The 16,911-nt window shown below is 39.2% G+C and overlaps 1 protein-coding gene across 5 annotated transcripts in view; it reads left to right on the top strand.

Annotated features, from left to right (window-relative positions):
* The window catches only part of FAM135A (family with sequence similarity 135 member A), a 67,667-nt gene that overhangs the window by 15,161 nt on the left and 35,595 nt on the right, over nucleotides 1-16,911 (top strand). For all 5 annotated transcript variants that reach the window (XM_015859082.2, XM_015859078.2, XM_015859080.2 and 2 more), the window contains 2 exons: nucleotides 631-751; nucleotides 14,885-14,964. In XM_015859082.2, coding sequence (XP_015714568.1) covers nucleotides 675-751; nucleotides 14,885-14,964 — 157 coding nt within the window. In that variant the 5' untranslated portion in view covers nucleotides 631-674. The remainder of the gene's footprint in view (nucleotides 1-630; nucleotides 752-14,884; nucleotides 14,965-16,911) is intronic.

Raw genomic sequence — 16,911 nt, 5'->3', positions numbered from 1 at the left:
GGACTAGGGGTAATGGGATGAAACTTCAGCATGGGAAGTTCCACACGAATCTGCGGAAAAACAGGCTGTCCAGGGGGAGGTGGTGGAGTCTCCTCTGGAGATATTCAAGACTCGATGAACACCTACCTGTGCGACGTGGTGTAAGGAGCCTGCTTTGGCAGGGGGGGTTGGACTCGATGATCTCTAGAGGTCCCTTCCAACCCGTACAATTCTGTGATTCTGTAATTTCTTCGTGTCAAACTTGAGGTAGTGCTACTTTCCTGATCGTTCTGCTTTGGTAAGGGCTGGAAGGAAGTCGTGCTCTTTGTCTTCTTCATAGCAGTATTTTTACTTCTCTCCAGCCAATTACCAGAGCAGAGCTGCAGTACATAACTGTCAGTAAGTTCCAGGGCTATGTTATGCTAATCATATTGTCATACTTCTTTGATAATATTTGATTCTGCCACAGCAAAGACACAAATTACTTTGGGCAGGATTTGGCATATTCAGTGTTCATGTTTATCTCAGGAAATGTATATTTAAGAAAACTACAAAACTGTGTCTAATAACATTTTCTTTTTATAAGGTCCAGCAAGATATTGCCCTATGCATATGTTTTTAAGAAATTGTTTTCTGTTTGTTTGTTTTTAGTGACTAAGGTGCTGACAAGTTTTGACATCTTCATCCTCATAAACATGAGTGAAGTTCAGGCTATGGTAGAATTCTCCGTGGAGCTCCACAAATTCTTCAATGTGGATTTGTTTCAAAGAGGGTAGGTAGTGCATTCTTTCACACTTCACTGTGGTGTGTGGCTGATGCTGGAAAGTCCATATTGCGTAGCAGCATCATGTAGAGTTGCTTCACATGTCATTGATTGCCTTATAGTGATTTGAAAGTTATTTATTTTTTATTGGGAAGGTATATACTTGCTAGGAATTGAAACGTTTGAGTAGTTTGACTGAAAACTTAAGCTTTAAAGGAGTACTTATTGTCTGATTGGACAAGAAGAAAGTTCTGTTTTTCTTTTAGAGAGTGGATGATATCCTTACCCAGGCTTTTACCCTTTTATATCTTAATTGCTGTAATCCCTTTTGCTTGAAATATAATAGACTTTTCTTTTAAATCTTTTAAAATCTTTTTAAAATGTTGCTGCCGTTATTAGTTATTATTTTATGAATTTGGCATTAGAGAACTTCACCAGCTTCTGTCATCCTCGCTGTGTTGTGCCTTCATGGAACTGGGAAGGATATCTGGAGAAAGAGTCAAGGGATGCCTTTGTAAAGAGAGTTTACCCGTTCTCTAAATTTGAGCTGAAGTTGGTACTGACAAGTGATAAGCTGTTATATTCACTATCGTTTGCGATCATACTATATGCAGCAAACTGACTGCATCCATCTATTGGTGGGAAATTGTAATTTCAGTCCTCATTGGAGGAGGATTAGGGAAGGCTTAAGAGGTCTGAGAAAATACTGAGAATATTCTAATTACTTTGACAAAAAAAAGTACAGTTGCTTGAACTGTATCCGTTTTTCCCTGAAATTAGCAGAGAAGGAGAGGCTAGAACATGGCAACATGTTAATTATAATAGAGAAGAGCCTGAAGGAAAGGAAATCTTTAGGTTATCTTCACCCTCTGATCCAAATGATCCCTCAGCAAGGTAGTTAGGAAGCAAAGCACTGCATTTTAATTATGGTGCTCAACTTGGCACGTTTCTTTTAAGCTTGCTCTTAATAATGCAGTATATTAACAGAGCAAGTTGAGAGAAGTAGAATGCTGACATGAGAAAAATGACAAGTAGATAATGAGTCTCTGGTTTCAACATTCAACTCTGGGCATGCTTTCTTAGAAAGCAGTGTTAGGAAGGAGAAGGAGCTGCACTGCCAGAATAAGTCCCATGTCTGTGGGACTATTTTGGTGGTTAACTTTTCCTAAAAGTTGCACTGCAACTGGGTTACATAATGTAGTTAAAGAACAGTTTAAGTTCTTACCTAATACAGCCATCTCATTATGTAATATTTTCTTATAACTCTGCATCAATTACTTAAAAGTGAGCTTGCTCCAGGTTGCTCTTTTGGTTTATTTTAATCTGTTGCTTCATTCAGATAGGGCTTCACATAATTTTCCTTTTTAAATTAGTGTGATGTGATCATGGGAGTTTTTGCCCGAACAATGTTTGATATGTGAGTATTGTGTGACAAAATGAATAAAAGAAATTTAATCGGCTGGGAGCTGTGAGATTGAAGATCTGAGATAGCAAGGCTCTTTTGTCATCTTATTTCATAAAGGCTCCAGATAGATTATGGTTTTGTACTGCTGTCTTTTTATAAATCAAATGGGAAACACAGAATGGCCTGGGTTGAAAAGAACCACAGTGATCATCTAGTTTCAACAGCTCTGCTATGTGCAGGATCGCCAACCACCAGACCAGACTGTCCAGAGCCACATCCAGCCCGGCCTTGAATGCCTCCAGGGATGGGCATAGTGTGGTTTGAGTGAGGTGTGAACTGGAGAACGGTAGAATGAGTTGGGTGTAAAATTGTTTGGGTGACTGTACCCCAAGTGTTGTGGTCAAGTGGTGCAAAGTCCAACCTGCAGTTAATGACTGATAGCATCCCTCACATGTTGAAAATGGGTCAATACTGTGCAGAGTTTGATTAACAGCCTGGGTGATGAGACACTGTGCCTTCTCAGCAAGTGTTTGAATGATAAGAAACTGCAGGGAGTGGTAAGATACAGTAGAAAACAGAACTTCTCTTTGAAAGGACCTAGACAAACTGGAGATATGGGCTGATACAAACTTCACCATGTTAAAGGCAAATGCAGCGTCATACAGATGGGGGCAGATAACCCCATGTAACCGTACAGGCTGGGGGGCTAACTGGCTAGAGAACAGCTTTGCAGAGAAGTACACCTAGGGCCTGATGGGCAGTGAGTTGAACATGAGCCAAAAGAATGCTCTTATGGGTCTCTTCCAGCTTGGGATATTCTGCGAGTCTGCGATTCTATGTTTATATTTGTTATGATTTAAAGTTCTCTTATTTTCTGACGTTTGGGAGTGGCAGCCACTCAAAAATGATGCGTGTTTTAAACATGGAGAAAAACCCTACATGCCACAAAACAAACTCTCTTAAGGATTCTGAGACTTCATGAATGATAAATCTGGTGCCCACTTTCTGCAGTTGTCCTGCCTGAACACTGGCTTTGCCCTAAACCAGAGATGTGGCTTCCTGAGGAAGAAACAGGGATTATGGGCTCACTTTGGATGAATTGATCAGTCTTTTTATCCTGTTTATACACAACTGCCTGCTTACATCCTGGCTTTATTCCAATTGTGAATTCTTTTTGGGTGAAGGACTGTAATATGATATCCTTCATAGTCTGGTATATAATACAAACTGGTAAATTCCCTTAATTACTTCATGTAGTTTTCATTTGACCTTGATATGTGCTATGTTCTCCTACTTTGAAGGCTGTCGTTTTGACCTTGTCAGCCTTCTGACTCCTTTCTCATCACAGCATCAAGTACTTTGGGAAAGCAAGGTCTCTGTCTTTCCTGTGTTATGCTGCCTGACTCCTATTAGCAGCTTAGCCTTGGTGCCAGGCTGCATTTCCCACTTCTCAGTTTTCAAACCAGGCTATTAATTTTTCCATACTGGTTTTTCCACTTAGAAAAATCTGCAAGAGAGATGCTCAGTGCATTTATACAGTTGAAAAATGAAAAGTCTCATACTCTTTAGCGCTATTTGTCATACAGACTTTGTCTGAAAGAAGTCTATTTTTTTTTTTTGCCTTGTCGGTGTCTTCACACAAAAGCTGTTTCCTCAAATCACTTTCGAAACAATGACAGTTTCTGTGTCTGTGTCACTGCATATCCCTATTTATATTTCCATGTTGTCTCCTTTTCTGTGAGCCATTTGGCATAAGAACTCTCTCCATTTGCACAACAGGCAGCTAGTTAACTCGTTAGGCTTATTACAGGAAGGCCTATTCTGTCTATTTTTAATAATCATTAACAATTGCTTTTTCAGATATGAATTGGAAAATGGACAAGAGGGACTTAGCTGGTAGTTTGTAGCTTAGCACAGCACAGGTGTTGCTGTGAGATCTTCTTTGAAAACAACATTAGTCAAGATCTTCTCTACCTGCGTGCATTCTTAAAACCCCAATCTTATTTTGTCTCTAAGCATTTGTTATTCTGTCTGTAATGGTGCACACAGCTAGATATGCACTTAGACTTTTCAACAACAGCAAAGGCTCTATGTCTGATTTATCTTTTTTTATTGTTATTATTTCAGGTAAAAGTTTCTTTTTTGAAGCTCAACATCACAGAAATGTGAAAACACTTCTCAGAGGCTATTGGGAAATTAACCTTATGTTATTGTTCTGTACCATAGATGCATGTTTTGTCCCTGTACGGAGAGTTACAAATGTATCTTGGCAGCATTGACATTTTATGCTTCCATCTGTCTTGTTTTGCAATGTAGCGTAAAAGAAAATACACTGAATCAGAGTATGAATTTTAATGAATCTTACTATGATTACATGGTAATTTAATGAGAAATCAGGCAACAAATGAAAGCTTATTTTGTTTTGTTTTCTCTGGATCCAGTGAGCTATCTGCATTAGATTTATAATTTGTTTGCATTCACTTAGCATTTTTAGCCCTGGCTGAATCGGGAGATGGACAGTTTCTGTTCCTAAATAAAGAAGCAGTCTCTGCGAATGGTTTGTGTCATTGGCATATGATCAGATAGCAAACAGGGTACGCGGCGTGTTCAGGCAGAACTGTTTGGTTTTGTTTGGAATTCATAAAGCCCAGTCAAACTTTTACTTTCAAACTGCATTCCCGTATGACACAGACTTTAGAAAATAAGTGCTCCAAGTCCTTTTCTGACATGTAGCAGCAGATCTTCTGAAGCATTGTACTGTGATCTTTACTTAATGTAATACGATCTTTTCAAAGGGAGAAGAAAACTGTCAGATTGGTCTAGTAGCTGCAAGATGAGCACTGTTCTACAGCTTATGATTTTCTAGTAATACAAATAGCAGTAACACAGGTTCAAGATGTAGTGGGCCAGGCTGTAAAAGCAGGGAATTTTCTGTCTAGGAAACAAGAGTGAAGGTACTTTTCTTTCTTAATTCTTCTCTCTTTCTTTTTTTTAAGTGGATCAGTTTCTGCTTCTAGTTCAGTAGTGGCTGCACACACAGTTTCTTCTTGCTCCGAGGCAAAAACAAGCAAAAGTGGGAATGAGCAATCAAGAGTCATATGTTAAGTTGGTATTGCTTCAGATGTTAGAAGTTAGTATGATCAAATACCTCAATTGGTCTTCTGATGGAAGGAGACTGAGAGGACCAAGATGTGATGTGGTCAAAAGAGCAATGACTGTTTGAAGTGCCAAACAGTGGTACTTCAGAATCTTGCCTTTTCAAAAGGAAAAGCCCTATGTTTGTTGAGAATAGAAGTTGGAAAAGTAAGAGTAAAATTGAGCACTGCTTCCTTTGGGTGAGCTGAGAAATTAAAACTTTTGAACTATGCTCTCCTTAGCTGTATGAATGGAACTTAAGACACTGGAAGGTTGTACCACTTGTCTTTAGATACCTGACTACAATACCTGTGTTAGGATACTTCTGGCCATGCAGGGAAGCTTGCTGAGTGGATGTTTAAAACAACTGTAAGTTGGGTTTCTATTCAGACTTGGAGAATCTTATCTTTTTCTCCCGTGCATTAATTCCTAGAAGACTCGCCTCACTCTTGAGAAACGAAATCAGATGGCTACAGCTCTTGATTTTAGGTACATCTTCTGACGTATCTAAATATAATGGTATGGGTGCTTACATCTTTAGTCATTATTCCTGGGTACATAACAAACAATTGGTAATTGCAGCTGTACTGAAGGGTTTCTTTAGAAAAACTTAATATTGTTTTGTAGTCCTCCAACATTCCCTCAGCCAGTATATTTCCAAAAATATGCCTCGGTGTTTGATGAATGTTCCTGAGTATTCATTGTATATTCTAGACTTCTCAAGTATTGGCTACGGGTTTCATATAACCTGGATTTTATTCAGACCTTAGCTCCCACACCTTTGTAGTCCTTCTGGGAGGAAACAAGACATCCTAACACTCAAAGCTCATTATTTTGAATGAGTCAAATGTACTTTCCAGACAATGAACTTGGCAAAATTTACTTTCCAAGAAATAAAATTACAAATGTTTAGATGTGTCCTTTTGCCATCCTAATGTCTTGCTGAAGCATGCTGGAGCACTGCCATTAGTATAGCTATTTTGTGTGAAAAGAACATGAAAGGTAACTGTAATATGGCTTATGTCATATGTTTTCCTTTTCAAGCCTGTACTTGGAGGTCTGTGTAATTGCTTCTTCCTTTATGTTATCAAAGAAAATTGCCTTGCATGTGTAAGACCAGGCACCATTTCATGTTGCAGTGTAAGGATTATGGAGCCTTGTGCAGATTTGTCAGCAGACTGAATGAAGATTGTCAGCAGAAACATGATCAGTGAGTTCATTTTAAGGAGTAAGTGGCAGTGCAAGACAGTGCTGAATATATAATGATTTTTCTCCAGATAAATCTCTCTTTTTTTCTTTAAACCTTTAGAACAATATAGTTAACTTCTGCGTGTATTAGGAGTGTAGGTGTTCACTGAGGTATTAGTTGGAGACATTAGAATAATGGTTTCTTGAGTATGTAACTTCTCTTTCTAAATCTGAGTTCTACTGAGTTCAGTATTCTGGAATGGCATATGACAGCAGAAGCAGTTTTTACTTTGTATTAAGTACATGCTTAGTCATTAACATTGCTAATTTTAAGATTCTTTTTCACAAGCGTAGCACTTACCTAGCATGTAGATTCTGCATTAGCTTACAGTTCAGACCAGTCTATCTGAGGGTAATGAGAACCAGAGAAAAATCTCGTTTCTAAGTGCTCTTCCCTCATTACATGCACTTGGTTATTGCAGAAAGATGATTTATCCTAGTTCCTTAAATTAGCTTGAGATCCAAAGCTATCAGTGGGAATAAAGGGAAATGTTCACTGAGTATTCCAGAGTCATGTTTGCCTCGTGGTACAACAGAAGATCCTGGCATGGTGCCTTCTTGTGCCCCTTCTGCTGTGCGTACATCCATTCTTACATATTTATGTAGTTCTGTATCTGCAATCACAGACGGAGCTTTACTTGGCGATCTCAGAAATGCAGCTTTACCTGAACGTGAGTGCCTGTTACACACCTGTCACACCACCAAACTCAGACTTGCTGCTTCTCTTTCAATCAAGTGCCTACTCAAAACTCAGTCTGCTTCACATCTCTTCTTAAAATCATCTTCTTTCACTCGTTAAACCTCCTGATACCTTTTCCAATTACCGTATGTCATACAAAGTAACTTTTCATACCTTGGGATTTCTTACAGTCTTTCATCCCTCTCCACTTGTTCTCCCTTTGCCAGATTCTTGAGTTGACAGGTAAGAAACTCGAGGTGTTTCCAGAGGGTTAGAGGCGCTCAGGCTTACACATCTGAGCTCTCCATTTTTTATTTATTAATAAAAAAAGAACTTGCCCAATTCAACACATCCATGTTAATCTATATAACTTTATTTCCCCAGAAAGTTTGAAAATTCCTTGGACTCAAATCCATTGTGAAACAGCATTCTTGCCTGTGGATTTGTAGTTGGCTTAAGCCAGTACAGTGGCTTTTACCTGCCAAAGGGTTTGATATGCAAGGTCATCTCTTGTTTTGTTCGTATTTGCAATCGTGCTGTTCTGTGGTCAATCGGATGGGCTGCATCTGTAGCAGCTGGCAGCAGTGTAGTCTGGGAGTAGGTTAAATGGGCTTGGATGTTAAGCTGAGGATGTAGATGTTAGTGAAAAGGAGACCTTACATAGCAAAAGTCTGAAAAGAGCACCTCTTCTGGTGCTTCCTGTGTGCCTGCAGTGATGCTCTTCAACCTTTTCATAGGCCAAACCAAAATAGTAAGCCAGCAGAAGAATTAAGACAGTATAATTCCACTCCCTGGCCCACCTTCCACAAGACCTGTGCTAATCTGCCAGTGCAAGAGTAGAAGATAAAATGAAGGAACAGGATCCCTGCTTTTATCACCAACTGACTTCTGGGCTGATATAACTGTAATGCCATGGAAGTTTGGTCTTCTGTGTTAGGAGGCTGTCAAACAGTAGGGGTCTGCTTTGTCAGTATGATCTCTTGCTGAGAGCAGTCCAGACATGAGTATGTTTTGAAAGAAACCCTCTGTCTGAACTTCTGCCTTCCCCTCAGTTGGCATCCCTGCCTGTAGGATAGGGAACTGTGACAGACATAGGCTACATCCATTCTAATTTCCCTCGCTGTCATTTGTGGGTACAGAGCCTGGCTGGCCATGCCAGTTTGCAATTTCTGCTTTCCTTGCTCCCGATTGTTCCTCGTCACCACAATGGACAGCCTCTCGGTTGTGCTGCCTGAGCGGCTGAATTGGTTCAGTTTGCAGCATTGCTCTGCGAGTACAATGCTGGTAGGATTGAGTGGAGGGAGATACACTGTAGCACTGGGGCAAGAGTGAGTGTCTGGGAGGACAAGGCAGAAGAAGTGAGAACAGAGCTCTTCAAACTTGACTTTTTTGTGAAAATCCTTGTGTTGTAAAACCATAGTCTAATTTTCAAGACTTTCTTGGTATTTCCTTATTATGAAGGCAGCAAAGATTTCCTTGATGCCAGCTAGCATGAGACAAATTGAAGGATTCAGACAGCTGTAGCTTATCTGTCCCAAGCCTTGATATTAATGAGGGAAAGGACCCTAATGATTACTACAGTGCCAGGACCTTTCCCATTGGAAAGGTGGAAGGAGGTGACAGAAAGCAAGTATGCTGACATCCAGAGTAGCAAAGATCCCCCCGAGTTCCCTGAGGAACCTGCAGTACTTCTTTGGTGAGTCTGGCAGATTTCTGCTTACAAGGAGCAGTGGCAGAAAGTCAGCCTTAAACCAGGGAACACAGGAGGTTTTGGAGTGTGACATTGCTCCTATCTTGCTCCTGGCAATGCTGTCTTAAGCTGGCTTAAATCAGTCCTGAAACTTCACCTTGCTTGAAGGTGAAAGATGGAAGCTTCTGACGCCAAAGGACTGTTGGCTTTTTGTTTTTTTTTCATAATGTCTAAATATGATCTAAGAGTTGTATTAGAAGCTACATTGATACAAACTAGAAAAGAAGAAAAAAAGAACTTGAGCTGATGTAACTTCCTTAAGTGGTGAATCTGTCTACAGGGAAAAAAAATAACCCTGGTAAGGGTCAAGAGAGTAGTGACTTTTATGTAATGCATCTTTCATAAAACATGATAGTTCATGTGCATTTGGTGTTGTTGCTTTTGTGGGGGTTTTTAGTCATAATTTTTGTCACAATTTTCCTTATGGTGCCTGAATTTCCATTTTTAGTTAAATGCCTGCTATGTTTGCTCATAGAATAGAGATTAAATTTCATTAAAGTAGGCTAGCAAGTGAATGGTAAAGCTTGTATGTTTGATTACTGACAGATGAAACAGAATTGTACAGCTGCAAAACTTGGGAAACAAAAATTGAAAGACCATTGGAGCAAATACCAGAAAATGAGTTGTCAGACTTGTCTTCTGGTCTCCCATCTGTTGTGTTTGCTAAACCTTGATTTCAAAATTAACATGTTATGATGTTTCTGAAGAAGAACCACTGTCTGTTTGCAGAAGGTGGAGCTTTGTCCCCCAGAAAACTGAAACATACAAGACAATCAAAAGACAAACACTTGTAAAATGTTATTTGTAATGTTAATATCTTGAATCAAATAAATAATAATTTTGAGCTATGTAAATGTGGTTGGGAAGTTTTCATAGCAGGAAAATCATTAAGATGAGCTTTATGGAGTTGTTATAATTTAAAGATACAGGAAAACTTAGCTTGTTTTATTATGTTCCCTTTGGTAATAACAGGATATAGAAGGGGAACTAAAATTATAAACATAGACTGATACAAGATTTATTTGATTAAATAAGAGCTAATCTATTAGCATGTTTATTGGGCTCTTTAAAAAAAGAAACAAAGAGATTTATTTGAGAGTAGTATTTCCCTTTCAAGTTTCTGAGTACCGCTGCAGGAATTGTACCCGACTGTGCTGCTGGTAAGAACATGAAGAGAAACCATTTATAATAATAAGGCAAAATCCTTAACTACATTCACTTTCCTGTCTCCCTTGTCTGATGTACTGAGGTAATAGTCTTCCAAGTAATAGCCATCCAACTTTCAACCTAACAACTGCTTTGTTCAGATACATCCTTTATTGTTAGAAAACAAAGTGTTCCATAGACACGAGATATATTTTTTTTTAGAAGTAAGATGCTTCCCAACAAAATTCCAAACAGTACCGGTTTGTGACTGGCTGTGTGAAGTGCTAAATGCCTTTACTGCTTTTAAGATGGGTTTTTCTACATTCTTGGAAGAATTACTGGTGTTAGGGTCTCCACAGTAGCAATCGGCGTATCTTGTAGGACAGGGAGATGCTGAACAGAAGTGTGCTAAAAATGCTCTTTCTCTGCTGGACTTTTTTTGATATATTGCTGCCTCAAACCCTAACTGCTTTGAGAGTTTACATTCTCTGTGCACCAGATGAAGTTTGCTTTGCCACACCTGTCTGGTTGATGTCAGCTTGGACAAGTGAAAGGAGCATCAGTAGTGTTCTGCACCTGAGCAGGTGGTTTTCAACAGGGCCACACGTTCAGTAGATCCCAAGGGCTCTCCTGAGGTTTTGCATCTGCAAGGTCACAGCTGCTCCCTCGTTGTGTGAACTGATAAATTTAGAAGCTGCCCTGCAGGTGACCCAGTGTGACTGTCAGTATTGCAGTCCAAGATGTTCAGTGTTTGCTCTTGTTAGTGTGACTGAATCCATTTATGTGTGCGTTGAGTGCATGGGGACTCAGGGACAAGGTCAGAATTTGCCACGTGCATTTCTACCTCTCCTCTGCTTGGCGAAAGGAACTACAGAAAAGTTTTACCTCACTGAATTGTATTATAAAACTTTTCCAGACCTGCATTTCCCTTGGAATGTGCTTTAGCTGGTGAAGTAAGTGGTTTTTCAAGTAAATGCTCATGCAGCTGTCTCTGTAAAAGCACATGGGCTTTTTTTATGCATGAGATTTTATTTTAATAACACTTGTCCTTGGTGACTGCACTTGCACACATTACTGCCTGCAGTTCCACGTAAGAGCATTAAAAAGTCACATAACCATTACTTCTTATCTTTTTTGTTGGTAGCAAGATATATTCTGATTACTGTTAAGCTAATTCCTTGCTTGGATTATAAATGAAGTTTTTCAGCAAATGTGATGGAAAAGGTATTATTTATACCCATCTAAATGGTAATCCCAGAGAAAAAGGAAATCTGTGTTTCTGTGTTGGAAAGTATTTTCTGACTCATATCAGATTTTGAGTCTATGAGACTTTAGTGCAACTTGTTTGGAAAAGATTTAATCCTTTATTCAGGATTACCAATGAAGTTCTCCCCAGCCCACAGGAGAGCAGTAATTCTGATTATGGTTTTTAGAAGACCTTTTTCTACAGTGTTTGTTGTAAGGATACTAAGCTCCAGATATCCTTCAACTTTTTAACAGCATTACTATGGAATTATGGATGTGCATATGATTATATTCAAGACCAAATGAGATAAATGGGCATCAGCAAGCACATACACTTAGTGCACTGCATATGCTCAGGTTGGTAGAAACGCTATGGATATTTATAAGCGTTCTATTTGTGTCTTCTGTTTTGACTGTGTGTGCTGACACAATAAATATAGAGCACGTGCAAAGGTACCTTTTGGGATGTGGGTGTGAAATTGTTTCAGAACTAAGGTTTTATGCAGTGAAATAGTAAGAGATCTGACATATATCTTTGACCTGCTGTCTGTGAGCTAAGAAAGAAAGGATACATGTAATAGGAACCAGAGGATGCTGTGTTTCAGGGAAGCAGGCAAACCATCTTGTCTCTGTACATGCAGGAAGTCTTCTTGACTTTAGATTTAGGAGAGTGCTGTGTTCAGTTTTAGGCACCTCAATACATAAAGGACATTGAGGTGCTGGAGCTGGTCCAAAGAAGGGCAAAAAGGCTGGTGAAGGGCTTGGAGAATATGCCCTATGAGGAGAGACTGAGGGAACTGTGGCTGTTTAGTTTGGGGAAAAGGAGGCTGAGGGGAGAACTTACTGATCTCTACCAGTATTTGAAATGTGCTTACAGTGAGAGCAAGGTCGGACTATTCTCACTGTTGACAGGTGACAGGAGGAGGGGAAATAGCCTCAAGTTTTTCCAGGGTAAGTTTAGGTTGTATATCAGAAAGAAACTTTACAGAAAGGGTTGTTAAGCGCTGGAGTGGGTTCCCCAGGGAGGTGGTTGAGTCACCATCCCTGGATGTGTTTCAAAACCCTTTGGACGTGGTGCTCAGGGACATGATTTAACAGAGAGCTGTTAGGGTTGTGATTGGACTCGATGATCTTTAAGGTCTTTTCCAACCTGAGCAATTCTGTGATTCTCCTGCCAGGCCCCACTGGTGGTTTGTGTTCAACTTGGTGTCTGCCAAGACTCTCAGATCTTTCTCAGCGTGGCATGTCAAGGCAAGCAGTCCCTGGCCTGGACTACTGCAGAGTGAGAGCTATTACTAAGACAGAATCCATATGATCTGCTGGTAATGCTTTTTCAAGTGAACGTGTTCTTATCACTATACATAAAACATTCTTTTTTGACAGCAGTAAGCAGAGGTGCCTCTGTTCTGTATCAGGAAGATAATTTAAAGTAGCCCTACAGCTACTTTATTGACATAATTGTTTCTAGATGTTTCAGAAATGACATTGGCTTACCTTGTCTTAACAAGACTAGTGTTGGGATGGTCTGCCATTGTAGAGCCTTAGTAGTCATGGTTTCCTTTACTGAAAAGCAGATGTCCTGATGGTGTTTGGGAAATGAGGAGAATGCATTTCCATAGCTACTGAGTTATATTATCTGTGAGAAAACTACGGGTATTCAAGATGATGTGGTGAACCCTGTAGTGAACAGCGTCTTCAGTGAACAAATCCTCATTCTCCAGGTAAAACAGTGCAAATACGTGCCACGATTCGGCTGTGGGACCCAGGAAAAATGAAAAAGTGCAGGAATAAAAAAACACCTTTGTGATTTTTAATACATTGATTGGCTGTACAGAGTTTCAGAATTGGTCGGTCTTATTCCAGAATTTTGTCCAGGAGACTGCAAGACACAGTACTGAAAGCTTTGCTGAAATCCAAAAAGTTTACATCAGCTGGCGTCCCTTGGTCAGCTACATAGCTGGCTTTGTCACAAAGGGAAATCGTTGGTAAAACAGGACTTTTCTCCTTGTGAGCCCATGTTGGCTATGACCAATGACTGCATTGTCTTTCAAGTATTTTTCAATAACTCCCAGAATAATTTTCTCCATAATTCTAACAGATACTGAAGTAAGACTGTCAGGCCTGTAGTAACCAGGGTTTTCTTTCTTGCCCTTCTTGCAAACTGGAATGTTTGCCAGCTTCCAGTGTAGTGGAACCTCACCAGATTGCCAAGACTGTTGAAAAATAATTGAGGGAGGTCTGATGATGACATCAGGCAGCTCTTTGAGTGCCCTAGAGTGTATCTGAGTTTAGAAAACTCTAATTTGTGCATTACAAATGCTATTCAGTTGTAAATAAAACACTCTGTATCAGTATCACAGCACTTCGTTTGCAAATAGATCCTTAATCTATAGGGTAAATACCCTATAGATGAGTGAGGGTGAGTAATTTGGATAACTACTGTGTAGGATGTTGTTTTTGTTTTTAATTAAAATCTCTTGATGCTGTAGAATAATTGTTTCAAAGGCCTGGGCACAAGATTTGAAACTATTGTTTACGTATTTGTCCTAAGCTGAACTCCTCCAGGATTTAAATATTCAGATTAACAGGTAAATGTTTTGCTATAAACTGCTTAAAGAATAAATCTGTGCTGAATATCAGAGCCACCTGTCTCAAACAAGCAAACAATACACCTTCATCTCCCCATTAACCCGAATTAAAATCCATCAGGCAGGCAAAGGGTTTACTGGATAAAGCATAGAACGCTCTGCTTTTGATGAATTAATAATAGGAGGAATGAGGTTGTCAAAACAGGCTTTTGTTTCACAAATGACATTCTGAGCATGAACAATTCTATTGATTACTGTTTTCATTGGGGCCTAGAATGTAAGCAGTCATCTAATATCTAATAGCATCATTACGGCAAATGAGTCTTACTACATTAAATGCTATGGAATTTAACCTCTTTCTCTGTTCAGTGTTCAGATATTTTTTTTGTTTGGTTGTGTTTTTTTTGCTATGCACATTACATTGTTGCAGTCCTAATTCATTAGTCCACACTTGATATGGATTTTAAACTAAAGTATGTTCTGTATAACTGCAGCATGATTCTATATGTGGACTGAGAATGATGCAAATCTGAGCTGTTTTAAAGTCTGATAAAGGGACCCAGCTTGGTAGGAGGTTAGTAACTACACAACGTGTCACTGAACTACTGAGGTGTCATATTTAATATAAACCATACCAGTGAATTTGCATTTACTTAATACCTGTAGTAACAAGCAATATGCTCTGCTATCGCATTCGTGTCATTTGGATCATGAGAAGATATGCATTGTAGGGTGTCATACTCTTGTTAAATGCTTACAGGGGGTCCAGAAATGACACAGTGAAGCTGAGGCTAGTGAGAAGTATCTCCCTACTGAGGTTATTATACATTGTAATGTACCATCGTTCCTCACTGTGGGTGAAATGCTCCTTCATTGTGCATATCTGAATGTGATAACTGAGATGTACTGTACTACATGTGTTGCAAGTCACTGTCTTTTTCTTTAGCTTTTACCAGATTCGTGCATCTATGAAAATTCCTCCAAGAATTCCACACAAATTAGAAGCTAGTTTGTTACATGCAACTGGTAAGTGCAAAACCTTGTAGTAAATGAAGTCATTATCTCGCCTTGTTAATTAAGGAAATGTCATTTTTGCCTTATATTATTATAAGTAACATAAAAGTGTTTCTATTTTGTCGTTAACATAATTAAAATATAAAGTATTTCATTATACCTACTGAAAAATTAGTTTGCTCATAGCAATGAGACTCAAAAGGTAATAGCAGAATTTGCCTTACTGGTTTTCATCTGTTCATTCTCTTGGCTGGTAGCAAAACGTATCTCCTGTTTTCTTTCATTGATGTGCTCTGTCTCCTTTGTGTTTTGGACCAAGATTGCCAAGGACATTTCTCATTTAAGTAGATATACTTGAAGTCACAAAGAACGTTGGATACAGGCTGTTACTGAGACTGTTAACTCTCTCGTTCCCCAGTCCCCTTTTCTTTTTCTCCAAAAAGGCTCAGAAAGGATCCAGAGTTATTGCTGGAAAAACCTCCTAGTGCTCTCCTAGTTCTATCAAGCCCACAGCTCACTGTGCTGTAGAAGTGTGAAAAACAAGAATGAATAAAGTTTTCAAGTGACAGGTGAAATTCTTAGCATTGCCAAGAAGGACCTACTGCGGTCTGAAAAAAAGAGATGAGTTTTTCAAAACCGGGATTTCTGAGGCTGTTTTAAAATAAACGCTGAAGAATACATTTTAGACACTGAATTTTACTCAAGCTTCTCAAGTATTTCTTGGATTTTCTGTGTTTATGTGAAGTAAAGACATAATTCCTACAAACCAAAACCGTTCCATTTCAACCTATGTGTAGTGTGGGTTAGGAAATGTGGCTGTGCTAAAGTGATCCTCTTGCTATAGTAAAGAAATAATTTTTTTATCATTTAACCTAATGATGTGTTTAATGATGCTTCAAGAGTGTTTCTTTCATTTTGCGGTATATTTTAGAACATTCTCCAGTTAATTTTCAGAAAGCTGCAATCTTGTTAATAAATTCGGTGACATGTGTTAACACTTTTGTCTCTCATTTGTTAGGCATAAATGTGAAGGCTGCAATTTGATGTGAGTTAAGATCAACAGTGCTGTCAAAACACATCAGCCCTTGATTCTGCCTGCCTGCTACTCTTTACCTTTATATTGCTTTGTGTGCAGTATTAACACAAATGTCTGATTTGACTTGGGAAACCAATTGGGGAACTCGTTCAGTTCAGATAAGCAGCTATTTCACAAAAATTAAAACCCTCTGACCCCCAAAACTGAGGTCCTCTCTCAGTTTGGCATATCAGATTGTTATTAATGATGTTTGTGCCACTGCAGTTTGTATCCTTCCCCCCTCATTTCAGTTGGTGAAAGGATGAGTAGAGCTGCTCTTTTTTTTTTGGCATGTCAAACTACAGCTTTGGTTTTTCGGTTGGTTTTCTGATTGTGGTTTTTTTTTTTCTTTTTGTGGTAAAAATGCCATTGACATACTCGTTTGTCCTTCTTGTGGATTTGATTGTGTTATATTTTGCCAAGGACCTCTGCTTTCACTTTGTTTTGGTTGCTTGCTGAGTTTAGCAGAAGTGTAGATTTTGGTCACAGCTCTGCTGCTGAAGGTTGGTGAATAGCTGATAGCAGTGAATGAGACTGTCATGATTTTAGAAAATAGATGCTATTATGCTGTTTGTAGAGCAGCATAAGAAGTTTAACCCGTTGTCTGTAGATGTCTGTTGTTTGCTGGCAATAGAGGAGGCTGTACAGGAGCTCATGGCTCTCCTTGAGGAGGATGAGTTGTGTCAGCCAGGTGTTTTTGCATTTTGTTTTACTAATATTTACCTCTCTTCTAAATCTCATTCTCTTCAACAGAGTCATGGTTTTCCCACTGTACTTCAAGTCATCTCACCTGGTTACTTCTAGCCCTCTCTAGCCTCTTTGCAAGTCAGCAGCTTTTTCCTTACCATAGCTGTGCGTCCTCCCCTTACCTGCAGGCTGTCTGA

This window comes from Coturnix japonica, chromosome 3, assembly GCF_001577835.2.
Source record: "Coturnix japonica isolate 7356 chromosome 3, Coturnix japonica 2.1, whole genome shotgun sequence".
Classification (NCBI taxonomy): Eukaryota; Metazoa; Chordata; class Aves; order Galliformes; family Phasianidae; genus Coturnix; species Coturnix japonica.
Note: the sequence above shows the minus strand (reverse complement) of the source record. Positions and strands in the feature narration are given on the sequence as shown.